This window comes from Otolemur garnettii, unplaced genomic scaffold, assembly GCF_000181295.1.
Source record: "Otolemur garnettii isolate 467f Iridium unplaced genomic scaffold, OtoGar3 scaffold00084, whole genome shotgun sequence".
In the NCBI taxonomy this organism is placed as follows: Eukaryota; Metazoa; Chordata; class Mammalia; order Primates; family Galagidae; genus Otolemur; species Otolemur garnettii.
Window position 1 is genome coordinate 3,258,034 of NW_003852479.1, and position 21,823 is coordinate 3,279,856.

At 34.1% G+C, this 21,823-nt stretch overlaps 1 protein-coding gene across 1 annotated transcript in view; it reads right to left on the reverse strand.

Moving 5' to 3' along the window:
- Nucleotides 1-21,823, reverse strand: part of SI (sucrase-isomaltase) — an 86,407-nt gene that overhangs the window by 13,883 nt on the left and 50,701 nt on the right. Inside the window, exons 23-36 of the mRNA XM_012808109.1 lie at nt 21,468-21,470; nt 17,272-17,475; nt 15,038-15,192; nt 13,449-13,617; nt 11,972-12,068; nt 11,758-11,870; nt 11,537-11,662; nt 9,877-10,005; nt 9,006-9,116; nt 7,093-7,155; nt 4,660-4,776; nt 3,334-3,421; nt 2,315-2,453; nt 790-923 (exon numbers count right to left, since the gene is read on the reverse strand). Coding sequence (XP_012663563.1) covers nt 790-923; nt 2,315-2,453; nt 3,334-3,421; nt 4,660-4,776; nt 7,093-7,155; nt 9,006-9,116; nt 9,877-10,005; nt 11,537-11,662; nt 11,758-11,870; nt 11,972-12,068; nt 13,449-13,617; nt 15,038-15,192; nt 17,272-17,475; nt 21,468-21,470 — 1,648 coding nt within the window. The remainder of the gene's footprint in view (nt 1-789; nt 924-2,314; nt 2,454-3,333; nt 3,422-4,659; nt 4,777-7,092; nt 7,156-9,005; nt 9,117-9,876; nt 10,006-11,536; nt 11,663-11,757; nt 11,871-11,971; nt 12,069-13,448; nt 13,618-15,037; nt 15,193-17,271; nt 17,476-21,467; nt 21,471-21,823) is intronic.

A 21,823-nucleotide genomic window follows, 5' to 3' on the forward strand; every position in this document is an offset into this window, starting at 1 on the left:
TTTTTTTACTTTATAGTGTTAATGATGATAAGAGTAAGACACCATAAGCTTCCTTGACCCTTGAGAAATGATACTTATAGAGCACAAGTCTTTTATTGAACACATACTGTGAGAAAAAGTGCTAGCCGTTTCCCAGTTTTATTTTTGAAAATAAAGAGGATTTTTCTTCAATGATTTAGCAATAGGTCTTCTCACTGGAGACCAACTGAATTATCTTCATTTAATAAAGTACATTAAGGAGCAATCACTTCAATTAAATAGTATGCATGCCATTTCTGAGCTCTTCTTTTAAAGAAATATTTCTAAATATCTATTGTTTTCCTTGAATCTATCAAGAGTAAAAAAATTCTAATACTAGTCACGAAAGATTAAATTATCTATTTTTCCTTTACAATGATAGCCTTTTATATTACTTATTCCACTATTGTGACCAAATTATTTCAAAATTTGCTGTGAAATACGTCCTTCTTTAGCGTCTATCAGTAATTCCTATTCTCTAGAATTTAGAATTTCTGTGCTTTAGCTCTAGATATCATCTTTACCAGATCATGCTCTTTCCAGCCAGAAAATTTAGACCCCGAAGGAAAATATTATTTTCTTAAAATAAAGTAGTTGGCCATCATTAGTTTCTACCCAGCAACCTCAATCCTACTTCCTGTCCAACTACCTTTTTCTGATGCTAATTAGTGTCATAAAATATGATGCCTGACAAAATGCTGAGGACTTGTAAAGTCTAGCAGCCATCAGAAGATGCAGAGGAACAATGGTAACTATGGCAACTCCTCTTACCAATGATGGACTTGTCCAGATTGTCCCACCGCGCGTAGTTGTCCCCAAGCCAGTGTCCTGACCACCGGCCCGCGGTAGGGTATGTGGAACGGGAAATGACAATCCCTCTTTTGCCAGTTGTCTTCTGTAGTGCACTAATGAAGATAAATAAATATGCTGAGTGTTTACGTGAAGTATTCTCTTCAACTATTTCTTTTTATTTCTGCTTTGCAGGTTGAGCGAGGGCTGTCCCATGTCCCTTACTCCAGGTACAGCTCAGGGTTTCTTCTCAACTCAGACTGAAAAAATCCTTACAGGCATAAAGACGTTTTTCTTCTTTCCTCCCAAATTTACCATAATAAAAAGCTGATATTAAGTGGTTTTATATATTTCCTCCATGAATACAAGTTAAATCAACTATTCATACATCGAATTGACTAATTAAACAAATTAAACTTTTTTAATCCATTAAATGTGTTTTTAACAAAGGGCAGTTCTAACTATTGATCACTCTAATTGTTTTCAGTTTTAACTTCTCCACACGGATTCTACGCATTACTGATCAGAGAACTCCTTCTATAGTATTTCCTGGTGTAGAATGTAGTTTAAAGAGATAAAGGCTTTCCCAGGTCTTAAAAAATGTAATTTTTCAGTTTCAAGCACAGACTCTAAACCAAGTAAGATCTCATCAACAGATAAGATAATGCAAATGATGTTACAATTTTTCTTTCCTCTAGTCAGTCTTTAGAGAGTGACTTATTAAAAATCTCCAGGCAATTAAGATATGCAGTCAAGAGCTAGCGATCTCAAGCTTCACTGTCTAATACAGAAGCCATTTGTTACCTATTATTTTATGTTCAATTATTAAATATTATTTAATTAAAATTAAATATATTTTAAAATTCCACTTCTGAGTCACACTAACCACATCATTCAACATGCATAGCTAGTGGGTACCATAGTGGACACTCAGAATTCTACATTTCTGTTATTGCAGAAAATGTAAGTGGACAGTCCTGGTCAAGACTCAATATTCAGAGAATGGTGTTTATTCTATCATCACGGGCCTTACATAGGAGTTTGTTAAAATGCAGATGTTTAGTACGAGAGTTTGAGATTCTGTAGATCATTCGGAAACGCTGGAATGAATTTAAGTAACAGATTTAGTCAAGCTTTAATTCCTAATTAATAACTACAAACTGGATGTTATTTAATCATTTACGTACTCAACACTCTTCACTGACATCTATTATGTGCCAGGCACCGTGAAAGGTACATGGTAGAAAACCAAATACAAATGAAGATTGTCTTTGGAATAGGATGAAAATTAAAAACAATAATGACATAGATAGATTGATAGATCAGCTGCAAGAAACAACTTTTCTAAATGCTACAAAGAATTAATTTACGGAGAACGCTGGGACAGAACACCAGGAACAATGAGGCCACCAAGTAAGGTCAGAATGACACTGCACATAGGGACCATTAGAGATGGTCTGAGGATAAAGCAGGCTAGTTAAAGAGGCTAGTTACGAAGGCTGCTTACTCGTAAGTGGGTTTTATCTGTGACCATCCATACAGATTGTGAACATCATAGTGTAAAACCGAGGACCCATCACTGAGAATCTGCTCCGTCTCCATGCACATGGTTCTGAAATGGAGTCCTTCATATCTTTTTGTGAGTGCTGGGGAAATGAATGAAAAAATGTTAATATAGCACACAGTGCCCCACACTGAAATTCTTATTCTTTTGGCAATGACATTAATCTGCATATTCTTTTGGCAATAAGGTTAATCACGCTTTCAAAATAACTATTAATTTTTTAAAACTATTTGTATAGTCTGTCTATGTAATTATAGGTAAAAATTGGCCAACAGTTGGCCTATATTCCAATTGTAACTATGTTGAAAAAATAAATACAGTCCCAAATCTCTATTATTTTTAGTCCGTTTGGATGGAAAATACTAAATTAATAAATTTTTAGTTAAAAAATCTGGTTGGTAATACAAAGCCTTGAGATCAAGAGCATTTACCTAAATGCTATAATACTATTTCTGATCCACTTTTTCTCAGTTTGAGATGTGTTTTTTTAGAGTTTTGTTGATGCCTCTGTGTTAATGCTTATAAAAATCTCTGCATATTTAAGAGAATGAAGATAAATATGGAAGTCACCCCTTCTAGGTCAGGGGAAGCAGAGACATGTTGTTAGTATTTTAAAAATTTATTCCTAGTAAAGGAGAAGCTAAAAAAACTTTTTACGAAGAATTTTATTTTTTTCTTAGAGTTTTAAAATTTTCAAATTTTGAAAGATTCTTAAGAAAATCAAAATAACAATTTCAAGCAAATTTAAATTTATGCTCATATATATAAAACATAGTACTTAATTTTTTTTTTTCTCAAACTAGTGTTAAGTAATATTTGTAACGGGTCCATGTGTGGTCCAACGTATGAATGGATAATGAGAATTGGAACTGTGAATCTTACTCCCTACATCCTCAGGTATATATAAAATGATGAATAAATAATGACATAATAATTTCAATGGCACAGCAACAATATTGTACCTGGGGAATAAGGTGGGTAATTCAGCCTTTCATTCCTGCATTGATTACTGGTTGTTCCATTTACAAAACTTGATGGTTCATTCATATCCTTAAAACAGATGAGGGAGAAATGTAAACAAAAAATAAATTGAGAACATACATTCTGAAAAGAACTAATTTCAAAACGGAGTGAATTAGCATAGCATATTTGAATAATACTTTACTTACTATTATAAAAAACAAAAATCTAAAACACCTCAATATTTAGTTTAACTCAGTGTTTCTTAACTGTTTTTGACCTACGCCTTCTTTTTAGAAACATTAAATGTCCTGTTTTTTTCTGTTTTGTGTATTATACATACATAGTGAATAGATTTTTATATTTTACAAGACATAAGAATTAAATTAGTGTGTGTCTCATCACCACCTTCCAATCCATTCTTGCTCTGAGCCTGGTGTTAACTGCTTTTATTTTTACAAACACAGGAAATTTCAAGTAGTATCTGAGCACACATCTTAGAATTTCAGTAGTCACGCAGAAGGGGACCATGCCTTAAAAGCACAAATTACGTGCCATTTAAAAGTGACTTCCTCTAGCTGAAAATAGATTATTTTCTCTGAATCAAGGTATCATTCTCAGGATATACTTAGGAGAATCCCTTAAAGTTATGTAACTTTATACATCCAAATAAATACACACCCTGTTAACTAAAAAAAAAAAAATCTATTCCTTAAGAAGTTTTATATTTTCAAGCCTTCTACATAATAGTACTTCTATAATGTTAGGTTTAATACAAAAAAATTAATGTCTTCTAGTAGAAAAACCAACAGAAAAAAAATTTCACCTCCATAAATTTAAAAAAGTAATATATAAATTCTTCTGTGTTAAATATTTACTGATGGTAAAATAAATTTTTATTACATCTCAAAAGTAGATTACTAAAAATTTTATTACTAATATTTTAAAATTGCCCCCCAAAAGAAATTGAAAACAATATCACTACATTTATAAAAGCTTATTTATTCCACAAAAGATTGATAGATATGTGAGATTTACTCTTACATAGAATGATAATAAAATGAGTGTTTCCACATGTCAGTAGCTATAATAAGAGAATAAATGGGTTCCCTGGTCAAATTGAAAATGTCTAAACAATAGCATCAATAAGGAAAAATTGAACAGTTAAAACTTTATTTTAGTCTATTCTTTATAGGAAAGTTCTATGGGGAAAAATGAGTGTGCTGATTTTTACAAAGAATATTTTTTGACATTATTAGAGCCTGTTAAGAATTTTGCATAATCACTACCTAACAAATATCTTAGAAATTGTTCAAAGGCGTACTTACAATCCATAAGCCGTCAAACTTCATCTGGTCAGTGTAGAAATCTATGATCTCCCTTTCCCACCACCCTGCTGTGGCGTTCCTGAAGAAGTCTGGGAAAGCCACGTGAGCTCTGGAAGCCTGCAAAACAATTCAGACCCACGTGTGGGTGTGAAAAGTCCAAAGATGCCTTATGTATCTAAGCCCATCTTTCAGATTCCCAAGGTGCACATGCCAGTAATGAAGGGAGCCCAAGAAGCTTAATTGCATAAACAAATGTGATTCTCTTTTGAACACCTCAGCAGCTGATGGGAAGATGAGCAGAGAGAGAGAAACATATCGGTGGAGATAAGAGGGCAGCCTTGGAGCGCTATGTGGATTATAAAAAAAATAGCTCAGAACACACAAAAAGATGTTTTTAGTGCTTCCTAGAGCGAAAGGCAATTTTTTTTCTGCCCCTGTAGAGCCCTCTACTTGAGGTTTATCTTTGTAGACCACAGTGGAAGTGGAAAAAGCCCACGGTAAAACCTGTTTTTCTGATTAAAACTTGTTTTTCCAGGTTGCTGAACTCCCAGAACCAATACATCTTCATACCACCTCACCAACTGCTTTTTTCTCTCTCACATCTAACCCTTCCCATCCCAGCTACAAAGAAGTGTTTCAGTTCACTCCCTACGAAGAAAATTGTCCACTTTCCAGTCTACATGTATAAGTTCCAAGGTCAGAGTAAACAAAAGATTGATTTTCTGCAGCTAAATCAATTGGAAATTTTTCAAAACCACGGCACACCCTGAATGCACTGTTGGCGTCTTTTAATTCTATGTAGTAACCGCTGGAACAGTCCTGCCCATGACCAGTGTATGGGAGGGCGAGATGCACAGGGCGTGCAGGGTAGGGAGCAGACGTAAACGTGGATCATGGATTTTTTTAAAGTTGAAAGGGACTTGATTTTATCATCTTCCCCTAAATTATACTTTACTCGTAAGGACAGAAAGCTTAGGGATTATGCGGAATGACCACCTTCAATGCTAGGACCTTCCAAGTCACAGGGATGATTAAGAAAGAAGGGAGCTCCTGAGACTGTTTAACCTCCACTTTGAGGACCTTTCCTTCATTCACTTGTTGGTTTATTTTATTCTTTTAGGTGAGTATTTTTATCTCTTAAGTACAAATCATTGCTAATATCCAGAAAATTAATCAGCTACCTGCGGTGGAACAATCTGATTATCCATTGTGGAATACAGTTCCAAGGAATTCTCACAAGCCTTTCTACATAAATTGGAGCTGTCCTCCACTTTCCTCAACAACAAAATTCTGCACAGTTCTTTGACTCTCCATTAGAAGATTTTGGGAGTTTTAAGCTCCTTATTCTTTACACTTGCATACACTTGTACATTTATTGATTATAATTTGTTCTACATAAAAGAGGAATTGCCAGCTGTTTTATTTTTTCTATTGATTTTGTATTCCTTATTTTGTTTTTATCTGCTTTAATCTTTATTTTCTCCATTCCGCTAAGTCTGTTCTTTTTCCCCTAGTTTGTAGAGGTTGTTTTTTGGAGATCTTTTCTTTTTCTTTCTTTCTTTTTTTTTTGAGACTGAGTCTCACTATGTTGCCCTCAGTAGAGTGCCATGGTGTCATAGCTCACAGCAACCTCAAATTCTTGGGTTTAAGTGATCCTCTTGCCTCAGCCTCCTGATAGCTGGGACTACAGATCCCCGCAACAACATCCAGCTATTTTTTGTTGCAGTTGTCATTGTTGTTTAGCAGGCTCAGGCCAGATTCGCACACACCAGCCCGGGTACTTGTGGCTGGCGCCATAACCACTGTACTATGGGCACAGAGCTGATCTTTTTCTTTTTTATGGAGGTGTCTATCATTACAAACATTCCTCTTAATGCTGCTTCGGTTTCATCCTAAGTTTTGCTGTAGTTTCATTTTAGCTTTTCTAAGAAATTTTGAGAAAATTGTCTGATTCTGTTTTGATTTCTACTTTGCTTCATTGGCTGTTCAATGGTCTGCTGTCTAATTTCTACCTATTTGTGAATTTTCTTGTTTTTCTTCCATTCTTGATTACTAGTTTAATTTCACTGTGATCAGAAAAATAATTGGTATGATTTCAATATCCTTAAATTTTTAAAGTCTTCTTTCCCACACACTTCTGTTAATGTTTGTTTTCTATATATGTAGATGCTGATGTTGGGTGCATGTACATATGTTTATCATTATTATACTGTCCTGATGAATTAACCCTTTTATCACTATGTAATGACCTTTTGTCTTCTATGACAATTTTTGACTTAAAATTCATTCTCCATGCAGCCACTCCTGCTTACTTTTATCATTTGCATGGGATAATTTTGTCATTTCTTTTTCTTTGATGGATGAACCTTGAGAATATTATGTTGAGTGAAATAAGCCTGTCACAGAAAGCCCGAAATACAAGTTGCAACTCACATTAACAGCTTCATCTTCAGTGATAGTTTCATCTATTGTTACATTGGGCAAATCTGGCCACACCTACACAACAGAAGAATTGAATAAACACTTCAAAATAAATTCAATATGACATGAATATATTGTAAATAAGGTGTCATGGAACATGAGACATTTAGTAAAGACTCAAGATCCTCAGATCTGTAATCCTTCCAATTACCTTTTTTTTTTTTTGCACATATATCATTTGCAAATTATTTCCATGTGACTTATTAATCTAGTCTTCAATATGACAAATAAAAAGACTTGACAACCTTTGCAGTAATCAGTGATTTTGAAAACAATTCATATAACTGAAAAGTCTGGTAAAACAATAATTTGAAAAGCATATACCAAATTTAATTTAGTATAGTGTATTAGGACTATTTTTAAAACTATTCCAGAGTTGAAAATGAAATATAATCAATATTTTAATTTTATGTTACTTTATTATTTTATAATATTTTTATTTTGAAGGAGTTGAACATCTGATCTGATCATGTCATGCTGATTCAAAAATCCCACTGATTTTCACAGATGGTAATTAATTCTTATCTCCCTTCAGCTCCCCACCCCCACACACTGACCCCAATGTTTTCCACAACTCCAACAAAAACACACAAAATAGAGCCCAAATGCAGTCATGCTGAGTACTCTCAGAACGTGAATCTGTGATAGACAACTTAGCAATACCCACGTAAAAATATAAATAATTTCCTAGGACTAATTATTTACATGAGATTAGTTTCTAAGAGAGAATAGTGCTCTAGTGGAAGTAAAGAAAGAGTAGAATTCTGAGAAAATGTATAGAAATATGGAATAAGGAGAAAGTAGGAAGGAAAAAATCCCTTCTACACCACACTTTGATTGTTTCTTAAAATATTACCTTGTTACACCAATGTATCACCTGAGTTTTTTGGTTGTTTTATTTTATTTTTACCATTTTATTTCCAACCATCTTTAGAATAACATGAAATCTGCAGTTGTTGTACTTAGAGTTTGTCTATAGCCTTCACTCAGCTTCTTCTAACGTCAATGTTGATACCGAGTGTCCATCAAGTTCATGTGCAAATTACATAACTGTCTAATAGTGTAGTTATCAAAACTGAGAAATGAATGTTAATACAATGCACATAACTAATATAATGTGTTTGAATTTTACCACTTTTATCACAAATGTCTTAATTTGGTTCAAAATCCAGTAAGAATCTCACATTGCATTTAATTATATCTCCCATCAAGGCAGCAGTTCTCAACCTGTGGGTTGCAACCCATAGGACTTATATTAAAGGCTCACAGCATTAGGAAGGTTGAGAAGCACTGCATCAAGGGATTTGGGGCACTTTTTTGCTGCTTTTGTTCATTTTAGTGTGATACTGGATATTTTCTTGATTGTTTTGTTTGAAAACCAAATCAAAATATTTATATATTCATGTACTCAGATGGGAATATCATTGATTACATAAAATGCAATGAATGATATTTCTTGTTCCATCTTAGAGTGGTAAGTGCAGCTCTTAACAAACATTGTTGCTTTTATTGGGAGCTTTCTGCAGAGAAGTACACACTTTTAAATGACTCCTGCAGTTAAAAACAGCCACCTACCAATGGGTGTTTCCTAATAAAACACAGAAGATACTAAGAAGTATAATAAACTACAACTTAAAGATGAAATGAATAGTATTTGGAAGTAAGAATTGTATGACCTCTTTCCTTTTGTCTGATATTTTGGATTTAAGTCACAGAATATATAGTGTTTTACTAGTTGTTAAGTCAGTCAGTTTCTGTGCTATCTCTACTTTTGAATTTGTCTTCAACATTTTACAAAACTAACTGGATATTTTCAATATAATAGCATTTTATATGTATTCCATTTAAAGACATAAATTTAGTACCTTTGCCCAACAAATATCACTGGTGTTAGGCCATTTGACGAAGACGTCTTTCTCTATTCCTCTGGTAAAGGCAGGGTAAGGTTTTGTTTCATTTCCTGAAATTGCTGGATCCTAAAATTAAAATAAAATACAAACACTGTACATATGAAATGAAAGTATAGATGCTTGGAAAGTCATCACGAAGCATTATAATTTATCATTATTACATTATCATAATGTCGTGCTCTCACACCAACTGACAAATGTATAAACATCAGTATTCTAGCAACACTATCTTCTAACTCTCTCAGAAGTAAATTTTAAGGTCATGTGAAAATGTATAGGCTATGATTTCAAATAAGATTCCAAAGTTGTTTTGTTTTTTTTTTTTATTTCTATGGTGGGATTTCTTGCTACCTTCTTGCTTCCATTAAGATTGTTATTAAAAAATATTCTCCCCACGTTGCTTCTCAGCCTTTTGGCCAAGATCAAGTGTAGTAAAAAGTTCTCCCCACACACCAGAAGGAAATGTTTTAAATATGAAAAGCATCAGAAGCTGTCCCAGTGGACGGCTTCAGAATGGAATAGAAACAGATAGAAAATCTTCTTTCCCATAACCTCTATAAATACAGGTCAGCCTGCAGCTGGGATGACAGCTAGAGAACAGGTGGCTTTGTCCCAGGTCTCCACCTAGAGCTCTCAGGATACACCCAAATACTAACGTAGCTGGCCTCAGTCCATGTGGAGAGAATGAAGGACTAAAGAAGAACATTTTAGACTTAAGAGTGGAATCCAAAGTTATCTGTTCCCTATTTTGCAATCCCCTCCACCACAGTGTAGGATAACTCATAAAACTAAGATAACAAGACTCAGATAAACCATAAATACTGACCAGGATAATAATGTATTTCATGCCTTCGCCTCTTATTCTGTCAACAAACTGAGGAAGTTCAGAGAATTCATCATCAATTGTAAAGTCCAGCTGCCTTTCCATGTAGTCAATGTCTGTGTACTGGACGTCCTGAGGTATGTGAGGGTCACGGCAGTGGGGTAAGAAAGACAAGAGGGCAAGCGTGTCACATTCCATCACATTCACATAAGAAAAGTCACAGTGCTGAGAAAGTTTCAATCCCTCTTAACTAAATCCTAGAAGGAATTAATAAACTAATCCAGGGTTCAAGGAATTAAAGTAACTTGCACATAATGGTGCAAAGTGGTCTATGAACAACTTCCTATTGATGTTTAATTTTATTTGAAGTTTGCTTAGTAATTTTGATTTAGAAGTAAAAGTTCTTTTATATTATATGTTATGTAATTCACAGAGGAAACAGAATGACACAAGGGTGTAAGACTTTGTGATGCAATGAAATTACATTAAATGACAAATTAAAATTTTGTACTGTGTATACAGAAATGGGTGTTGTTCTATGTCTGGGAACCACAGAGCAAATATGAAATTATTTCAAATAATTTTAACCTTGGCAAAAGGGTGGAAAGGGATATTAAAAAGTTTATCAGTTTTACATGATTTTCTTTTATTGTCTATCAAAGTCATTTTTAGGATAATAGTACTGCTTAAAAGTGAAATAGTCTTTGCAGGTAGGTACCTGCAAATACATTTAAACTAACAAATGTTTGAATTTCATCATGGACTCTTCAATTAAGTCTAAGTAAAAAAATTGTTAATTATTTTCCTTTAATTGACATTAGCTCAATTTATTCTTCTAAGTGTTATTAAAAGTATATTAGATATAGGAGGATTAATAATGTAAAACCTCCTTTTGGATAATAAAATTACAATTTTATATCAGCAACCTACATAACTGATTTTGCTCTAACAGTATACGTAGTGGCTACACACTGTATTCAACTATAAGAACCAATATCTTATAATGAGGTCTTTTTGATTCTTAGTGAAATCATACCCACATGCCAAGCCTTCTATATTTTAATGTTTAAGTGTTACTAGCAGTATCCATGTATTCCTTAATCTTGACAGAAATAAAATTGCTGAGACTGATTGTGTGTGGATACCTGGAATAGTAAGTTTCCTGAACATTAAGGAGAAAAAAATCTTTGCACATGCTCTCAACCTGCCCAATACATTCCTGCTATTATAGACTTGAGGGTGGGCAGGGCAGGGGCGGAATCACCTAGTTTCACCTCTGACTTGTTCTCTGCAATTTTTTAAAATTTGTTGATAATACAGAACCCTCTCAATTTTGTGCTCACACAAGGAAAACCACATAGCATATGTGGCCCCGAGTTTATGAGAGGTACGCTAGGTACCTAGGGCACGGTTACTCCTTTAGCCCAACTCAGGGTCATAGAACGGGGAGAAAGAAAGAAAAGAAATGGTGTCACCCTTTCTCCTTTCTTAACCTGACAAATTCTAACATTGTGTCCAAATCTCATATTCCATTAGTAAATGACTGCTAAAAACTAAGCATTATTATTAAGTGCTTAAATTAACTTAAAAGTAAGTGTTTAATGATCCCATTCTATTTCACACATTCTATATTTAATATTGTCTTGAAAATCACCACACGTACATAGGGGATCTGAGCAGCCACCATGCCTTCGTAGACTTCCACAATCTGCGAAGTGTTTCTGTATCCATAGCGACAAAGTTGGAATCCTAAGGCCCAATATGGTGGCATGACTGGGCGGCCAATGACCTTTAAAAAAATTTATGTGTGAAATAAGGGGATTACTGTATGTTTTTACATTTTTAAAATAGTCATATTTAAGAAAAAGAAATTTGCAATCATACTTCATGATATTGCTGTGTTGCAACCTCTGGAGTTGGGCCCAAAAACATATAAAAATCCAAGATTCCTCCAATTGTGCGGTAAGTTAGAGCAGGAGTTGGCTGGAAGGTAACATCTGGAAATACAAAATGTAATTCCATTACATATTCCATTTTTATTTATATACAGCATATTAGTATAAAGTCACAGGTATGAGAGATTCAACAACTATTTTACCCATGGCATTGCTGTTGAGTAAGAGAACTCCGTGGGCGTTTCCCTCTTCTTCCAGAGCCATGTAATAGGGATGAAACCCGTAGGAATTAAGTTTATACTGAAATAAAAATAAAGCACAATTTCTATTTAAATAAAAATAATGTGAATTTTGTCAATGCTGTTTTAAAATTCATTTTAAGATTCACCCTTGGGATTCAAATGTTCCTTTTTTTCACACAATGCTTGAATTACAATGAATGCACTTGTTTCAGAAAATCATTAACTGTTTGACCTTTATGGCTTTAGAGCACTCCAGGTAATATACAAATATGTCACACCTACAAATACTGACACGTGAAGGTGGCTGGCTATAGGCGTTAAAGCAATTGGCTTCTTTCCAAAGATTGTATGTCTTAATTTATTTATAAACTGATGCTTCTCTTTCCATGATAAACTGTCCTAAAAGCAATTAAAGTGATGGAAGTAATCAAAAATATTATTAAAAAATAACATTTTAAATTTATTTTATCTCTATAAAACAAAATTTTATATTTATAGAATATTTAATTCATTTCCCTATATTTGAATCCCAGTAATTGTTAACATGGGAAAGTAAGTTTATATATTGAGAATCATAATTATGTTTATCCGATAATATCTATGTCATGATGAAAGATTTTTAAGAAATTTTTTTTTAAAAAAGTAAGAATTTTAGGTAAGACATGTTCTTTCAGGTTTTCAAGTTGGTGTAAATGAAAAACAGCCTTCAGTAATTTAACTCTGGACTATTATGACACAAATAAAAGTTGTTTCAACATCTAAAAATAAAAAAATGGTTGCTGTAGTACATATATTTATAGCACTTTACTGAATATATCCCTTAAGGAAACATAATGTGAAAAATGGAAACGAGATAATTTTTATTAAAAAGGTTTTTTTCATTGTATGTTTGGAATAATTATATTATTATTTTTGTGTAGTATATTAAATATTCATAAAATCTGGCACATTAACAAGACAAAACTTTGAAAAAAGTGTCTTGAGTATATATAACAACATTTTCTGAAGATATTAGCAGTTTGGCCTCATAAAAACACACAAGTGCAGTTGTGGGTTATAAAGGGGGAAAGTAAGGAATAAATTAAAGTCTAAGAAGAAAAAAAATCAAGGAGACTAAAAGCTGGGGGTAAGTGTCAAGTTGACAGGGAATACTGAGTCCCTGTGCTCTGCTCTGCAGCTGGGAAGGTTTGGGAATTGGGTCACAACCCGGCTCCTCACTCTGTTCATGCATGTTGTTATCTATTCGTCCACCCCTCTGCTTTCACCTGCAACTTACGGTGACTTTTTTGCTTGTTTTAAGAAATCACTATTGGTACTCTGATGATCCCAATCCCCTCTGACATTACATCAGTACTGAAGTCCAGGCCCACACAGCAGTGGCCCAGACCCTAACCATGCTCGGAGTTGCCTCCTGGAGAAGTCAACTGTTGGTACCTACACCAGGGGGTTGGTCCCTCGTGAACATTCCCCACGTATTCCAGTTCAGATCTCGCTTAAACGCTGTGTGTTCCACTTCCCCAAAACCATAGATATATTCTGAGGGCAGGCGAGTGGAAATTTGAATAAATTGGTCATTAAAAGCAAATCCAGGCAGGCGAGAATCCCAGCTGAAAACAAACAAAAAGAGGTTTTATGCCTATAAAAATACACAAAGTAGTGTAACAAATAATAATGGTACTTGTCTCTTAGGTGATCTGAAATTTCCCTACAAACCGAATTATACCCAAGTACCAAATGAAAATGAATAATGAAGACTTTGGTAAACGTGAGGAAGGTTTAAAATGTGTTTCAAATACTCACAAGCGAATCACAATATGAATAATATTGCACATGTTTATCTTGAGACAAATCTTGCTTTCAAAAATAAAATATGAAGTTATAAAAGACTCAGTAATATATGACCTAGAAATGGTAAGTCCTCCCTTTTTCTGCTCACTAGAGATAATCCTTGTACCTTTTTTCCACATATGAAATAAAAAGAAATCAATCTTACAGAGAACTGGAACCATAATGGATTTTTAAATTTCAAACTCTTCCCCAGTTACTGCTCCCCATTTTTTTCTTTCTTTATTTTGCACGTGTCAAACTCAGTGTTTGTATATGTTACAAGAAAATGTACTGTCATTCAAATCATTTGCAAAATAACATAAAGGAAAAGAAGAGAATGCAAGGTTGGCTGGGAGAAGAAACATATGCGTTAAACAATCTTGGGCACATTCAAAATATTTGTTACATACTTGTGAAAACTTGTTTTAATAAAGAATAATGCTTCCCAAATAATAAATTATGCCCTTATGACAGAATTTCTTACAAAATGACTTAGCTTCTCATCCTTTTGAACAAAAACATTCCTATCACAGAATCATGAAAACAATTGCAACATAGTTTTGTTAATTAGTCATCTCCATCCTGATAATACCTGAAAATATCCTGATGACAGAGCCGAAACTACAGAATGAGATGGCAAGCTTAAGTTTCATAAGTACGTACTTTAATACATTATAGTTTGTAGAGCTTTGATTAAAATAAAGACATTACATTTTTTAATTAAATTGTTTCATTGTAACATAAACCGTATATAGATTTGTGCGACTCGATTTCTTTTCATTAATATCTAACACAGAAATTATTAGCTCTATCAGTCTGGCTCTAATAAATGACTTCAATAATACCAGTAAATCATTCCACTCATTTAGCTTATTTATTTTTGTTAACATTTTTTGTACATTTCAAGAGGAGTCTTCGTGCATTTTTCAACTTCATCAGTAAAGTAAGTCTGATATTTAATTATGAAGGTGATCACATCCAAAATGTAAACAAAAATGTGACCCAATGTTTTGTGATAGTCCCATGAGCATGCTGATTGCTTAGGTTGGAAATATTAGTGTAGGCAAAGCTATTTATTTAACACAACTAAATTTTTAGCGTGATGTTGTAGCAAAGTGAAGTCTGTGAAAATATGAACTTACCTTTCCCTTCCTTAGCTAAAATTAAAATATTTTTCTAGCAAATATTTCTATCACTTACATAACTCTTCCACTGCTTCTCCGTCGAATCTGGATACCAAAAGGATTTTCCTTGATTTCAACATCATAAAGTCGATTTTCATGACTACTTGTTGGAGTGGTTGGAATGTTCAATGGTACTGGAACTTCATACCTCTTGTTTAGGGGATCATAAATCTATTCCAGAGATAAAATAAAAATAGGGATAGGGTACTCTTATTGCTGACATGGCATGTAAATATCATTAAATAATTCAAATAATGGTTCAAACAAGGTTATTAAGAATTGATGTTCATATAATTCCTGATTCTACATCCATGGCCCACAGATCTATACAAAACTCCACATATGAATATATAATGGGACTAGTGGATTATTGCTTTTTTATACCATTTTTAAAATGCTTTTTGATCCATGTTCTATACAATAAGAAATCAAAGATAAATCTTTTAGAGCCAAATATTCTATGATATCAGTATATCAAAATTATTTATAATTTCCTGGTTAGACATAGAAGTTGTTTTGATGTTTTTTTGCCACACCTATGATACAATACACGTTAATGCTGATCTATGGTAATTTCTGTCTTTACTTCTTCGTTACATCTCTTAGAAATAGCACTTAGGTCAGAGTGTACTAACATTTTTAGGGTCCTGCATACCCGTCAGTAAATGGCTTTCTATAACTATTTGTCCTAACACATATTCACACAAATTGTGTACTCTACTGCTAATTTATGTTCAATTAAAAGTTATTTTGTAATTGTTAGGTGTTTCCCTGCCAATGATAAATCAACACTGACGTTTCCTTTTCAGTGAATTCACTTCTTGTTTCTGGAACTGTAAAGATGTTAACATTCTATTTCTCATTTTTCCTGCTTCTGTTGAATCTCTGCTTATGAGATGTTTTATATTATTTATTATGCAGACATAATAATTCTATATTAGTGTAGGGTACATGTCATATTTTGATACAGTCATACACCAATTCTCTTTCCACGTTGACCATGTTCTAATTTTCTAAATTTTTACCACCTCTGCCACTCTTTTTTAGTTGTACCAATGACATATGTTTCTATTTCCAGATGAGCTTAAGTGTTATTTATAAAATCTCTAAAAATATTCCACTCAGATATCTGTAGAAATACATTTAAAACATCAATTAATCTGAAATGAATTAACATTTAAAATAATATTTAGTTTTATGGAGAATTTTTTAGTACTTATTACATCTACCCATACTTTTGAAACTTTTATCCTATAAGAAGTCCACTTTGTCCTATAGATTTTATATTTTTTTGTTTATTGGGTTTCTTTTTTAAGAAACAGGTTTTTATTCTGTCCTTCATATTTGAGTTCCTTCATTTCATTTTATTAATGGGATATCATTTCAACTTCTGAATGGTTAATGATTATACACAAGAAAATATTTTTGGAGATATTTTTCATCCAGTTATTTGGCTTATTTTCTTATCTCTAATAGTTTTCTTAATGGATTTCCTTGGAGTAAAACAAAATCTGCTAACTGTAAAAGTTGAAAGAAATTATTTATTTTGCATATCTTATTGTATTGGCCAGATAATTCAGACCATGATTAAAATAGTATAAATACTAAGCATCTTGTTTGTTTGTTTTAATGGAACTATCAATAGCATTTAATTTTAAGTTACTTATCTATTTATCATGAATGTAAATTTTGACTGAGTGCCATTGCTCACGCATGTAGTCCTAGCACTCTGGGAGGCTGAGGAGAGTAGACTGCTTGAGCTTAGCAGATCAAGACCAGTCTAAGCAAGAGGGAGACCCCATCTCTACTAAAAACAGAAAACACTAGCTGGGCATTGTGGTGGGTGCCTGTAGTACCAGCTACTTGGGAAGCTGAGGCAGGAAGACTGCTCAGTTCAAATGTCTGAGGTGTCTGTGAGCTGTGATGACGCCACAGCACTCTAGCCAAGACCACAGAGTGAAGTTCTGTCTCAAAAGAAGAAAAAAAGATAAAGAATTTAAATTTCTGCTTCAATCACCTCTTTATGTTTACTCACAAAGTTAACAAAAATGAAAAGCTTCATTTATTGGCTGCCTAGGTGTGCCCCATGCAAGAAAAAGTGTAAAAATGTTTTGTTTTTATAGAATCAAAATGTTGTCAACCCAATGAAGAACCCTTAGTATTACGTTAAAAATACAAGAGCAAAACCTATTAAAAGTCATTAATGTTGAGAGATGAGTTAAGCATGGGGACAGTTTTTATTGCACATACCTTGAACTGCAGCATCTCATCTTTGTGGTATTTCACCTCCACACGCAGAGTGGAGATGGGTTCCGAAGGCAGCTTTATTCTAGCATTTGCAGCATTCAATTCAAGGTCAGCTGTAATACCCGTTGATGAATAGTGCATTGACTTGACTAAGTAAGGGTTGTCTTGTCTTGGAAAGTAACATTCGGGTTCTTTGGATAGAGAAACCTAAAAGCACAATTCAAGTTCATTGCCAGGACTTATAAGCATTGGACTACTTATGTCTTTAAAAATAATAATAATAAGGTAGGATTCTGTTTCATCATATAAACACTAAAATGGAACAGCAGTCACAGCACAAAATATCTATGATGTTATCTGAAATCCCGTGCAGTAAAATGTTATGTAGAATATTTATATTTTGACTCTACAGAAAGAAACTTTGAGCAGAAGGATTAAGTGTCACAGATTTTATTGCCAGGAAAATAGAATTATATTGTGTTACCTGAAAAAAAATTATATTAATCACAAATTTTGATCGCATCCTATCCTTTAGACTGTTGCCTTTTGTGTGTAAAAATATCTCTGTCTCAACCCCCAGAAGGCCCTGTACTCAGAGTTCTTGTCATTCACTGATTGTGAAGCTGTATCTTTTATGACTTGTCATTATGCTTGTCAATTGCATCCTCCCCAAGATTTGAAGTCAGGACTAGGGCTGAGGGTCAGAGCTGAGGGGTTTATATAGGGTGAAAGATGGGACCCACAGAAAAGACCAATAAGCTATGGCATTGAAGGCTAGTTGTCTTATCAAAATCTATCCTCTGTACCTTTCTTATTTATTAAATTATTGCATCATTGGGAGAAATAATATTCCCTTATTTTCCCCCAGTCTCTTTTCCCAGAAGTTTTATAACTCTCCAAAAAGCTCCTTAAAAGAAAGGGGTGTAAGTTGATTAAATTGAGGGTTTTTTCTTTTTTTTTTTTTTAACTTTCTTTGCACTGCCTGAAGTACACATTTTATGACAGAAACTAAGATACAACTTTGCAGATGAAACCAAGTGGAAAATATGGAGGACCCTGGGGCATTGATGACACTGAAATGCCAGTATATTAGTCTTGCGATCATTTTTGTAAGAAAAATAAATCCTATTTTACTTAACCTACTCAGATTTTGGGTATGTGATGGTCTCGGCTTACAGCAATCCTTAACTATACGAATGCGATGGTACTTGTTCAAATGCCTGAACAAGGCACATTTGCCTGAAATGATCACCAGGAGTGCCAGGAACACAGCAGCATCTGTCCATGACTCCCTCATAACATCACTGTGCTCTGGACCACAGCCTGTTTATCACGTTACAGGTCGACTGATATATCTTTCTCATTGATAATCCCCTCAGCATTGCTATTTTGGTAACTACCATGAAAATATTCTGGCTATTTAATGTTGGAAAATAGGCTAAAAACCTATAGGTTAAAATTAAAACAGGTAAACATTTTAAAATTGGATCATCCAACTAACATATATCTTTGAGTATTTCTTTTTAAATACTCAAATCTGGCTTCCCTCCACCTACATTTATATATTTTAGAAGCAGAGAATTTGCCACCTGGAATATCATTTCTGAGGATTTTAGATCTGAAGATTTCCAATAACATTAGATGTTAGTGCCCTTAGAGCTTGTGTGATTTGATGTCTGCATTAAGTACAAATGTTAAATTAGGTGAATGGAGTGATAACTTTGATGAATCAGCAAGTCAACATTGTAAAAAAAAACCTTTTTTTCTAAAATGATCACTGATTTGGAAATGTTAATAGTTTCTAATCTATTACTATTTAATAATAAAGCATTAGGCCTTGAGAAAATACAGTTGTATGTTTGATTTCTTATCAGAGTAAACAAATTCAGGGTCTATACACAGCCTGAACAGAACCTGGGGCACCATGCCATCTGACCCTTACTCTGTCCTCTCCCCTGGGTGTCTTCACTTTTTTCCGTAAGGAGCTTATTTCTTTTCTCAGACATTTAAATTATTCTTTCTCAAGCGACCTCCATCCACACTCCCTCTCACTTGCATTCTCGTTTGCAGCTGTAAAACCACAGCCCTGGAAAAAACGTACCCTCTGTCTTCCCAATCAATGACGGCAGTTGTGTAGCAGAATGTTGCTTGAAAAATACAAACAACCCTGTGACTGCTCTCATGTTACATATCACAAGAGTCCACCGACTCCTAACGACGCCATCACTCTACGTTTTCCTCATTCGTTCACCATCTCATTTCCCTACATGACATTTTCATTCCTCTCCAAACACCAAAATTCTTCTCCTATTCTCATTATCACCTAATGATATTCATATTGAAACAGGAAAACAAACAACGAAAATCAGAAGCAAACATCAAATCTACCCAAACGCCACCTCTTCAGCTCCTGTATCAAAATAATTGTGTAGTATCTGTCTTCTACACAAGGTGAACTGTTTCACTGTGTCCTCAGTTCCATCCTTCTTGGCCTGCAAAGCCATCTCTCCTTAATTCCCTCCTGTCTGTTACATGACCTGCGTTGTGTTCATTGTAGGTTATCCTTAACGACGTAAACTTACATTATTTCTTCCATGTTGAAAGAAAAGTAAATGTCGCCCTATTAATTTCTCCAACTAATAGCCCATTTTTTTCTGCTATACAAAGAGTTCACCATGCTCATATCTCCGATGTCTCTTAATTTTTGCATGGACTCACTCTACTCAGACCTTTGACCCCTCAGCACTCTCCCAATATTTACTTGTCAGAGTTACCAGAAGCTTCCACACTGCTGCATTCAGATGCCAGTTTCCAGTTCTCACCTCACTGACTTGTAAGCATAATTCACACAGTTCGTTTCACTATTTTAAACTGTCCTCCTCACTCGCCTTCCAATACCCAATCTGATATCTGTTTTCAACCTAATACGTTAGCTGTTCTTTCTCAGTTTCATTGCTTGCTGCTCCAAATTTTTCTGACTAAACGTTGTAATGATCTCAGAGAAAAGTTTTTAAACTCCTCTCATATATTAAAGCTCATTCCCTTGACGATGTCTTCCCATCACATGATTTCAAACACTGTGTACAGGCTAACATTAAATTTTACATACGATCTGCAATATATAATTCTCCATTTCCTTAGTTTAAATACTTCTTATAACTGTACAGTTGCATTTGGTTTCTATTGGGCATCTCAATTTTAATTTCCAAAACATAACTTCCCATCTAAGCTCCTTTTTATTTTTTTTAACCAGCTATTCAAACCAAAAACTTGAGCGGTTCTTTACTCTTTCATAAGATGCATTCAATCAAAGAACAACATTTTTTTGCTTTGTCTTGAAACTTGCACAAACTCAGTCATTTCTCATTAATTTTGCCATTTCTACTCTGTTTTAATCTGGCCATCTTATTAGGCCTCTTTCCTGGTCTTCTGGCCTTGATTCTTTTAACGGTTTATTTCCAACAAAACAGCTATCCTAGTCCCATAAAAAGGGAAGGACATTTTCATCCCCTGTCTGTTCCCAACTTTCCAGTGGCCCCCTACCCTAAACAACAGCTTGTAGTACTAACACAGCCTACATGGTTGATCTCAATTACCTGCTGCCATAGTGCTATGACTGATATTCCCCTCACTGATTCTATATCACACACTCTAGTCTCCTGCCATGTGTGACCTCTCTCAGCCTCCTTGCTTCAGATGCACTTCAGGTAAATGTTTCTTCCTTCTGGAATATGATGACATTCCTTACTTTTCCTTCATCCCTTTTAACAAGTGTGACCTTATCAGAGAAACCTTCCCTGTCCAGTCATTGACTTCACACCATTGGCATTTTGGCCCCCTTCCCTTTTCTTATTTTTCTCTACAGCAGGAGTTCTCAACCTGTGGGTCATGACCCCTTTGTAACAATGAAAATACATGGTGGCATTAGGAAGGTTGAGAAGCACTGCTCCACAGTATATATCTAACATGTAACATAATTGTTTTACTATTTGATGGTTTTCCCACACTATACAAAAAGTTCTGTCCCATGGGAGAGTTGTTTTTTTTTTTTTTTTTCACCTAGAGCAATGACTAGAATATAGTAAGTCTCAATACAAAAATGTTCGATGACTAAATGAAGAAAAAATGTCATCTAATGAAACACAAGAAAATATTTCTCTACCTCAAATCATCAAATACAATTCTTTCTGTTGCCTTACTCCCTAACATTAAAATTTCACTTACTTCACCTAAGGATCTGTAAATGCTAAAATACTTATCATTCTGGAAAAGGTAATTTTTTGTTGATGTTTTCATATTTAAAAGTGATTTGTGCTTTAGTGAAATGAATATTCTTATGTTGTGTAATTGAAGTACATGAATGTTCTAAATCCAATACAGTTTGGATGGGCATAGCTTTGACTAGAGTGCTGCAATTTAAAGGGAAGATTGAGAAATAAAAAATATTTCACTCTTTGAGTACTCTTCATTTCAGAATCTGTTTCTTCTCCCAATTTTCCTGTTCCTCAATTCTTTCTTCATCTTCACTAATGGTAAAGACTATGCTGCTCTAACA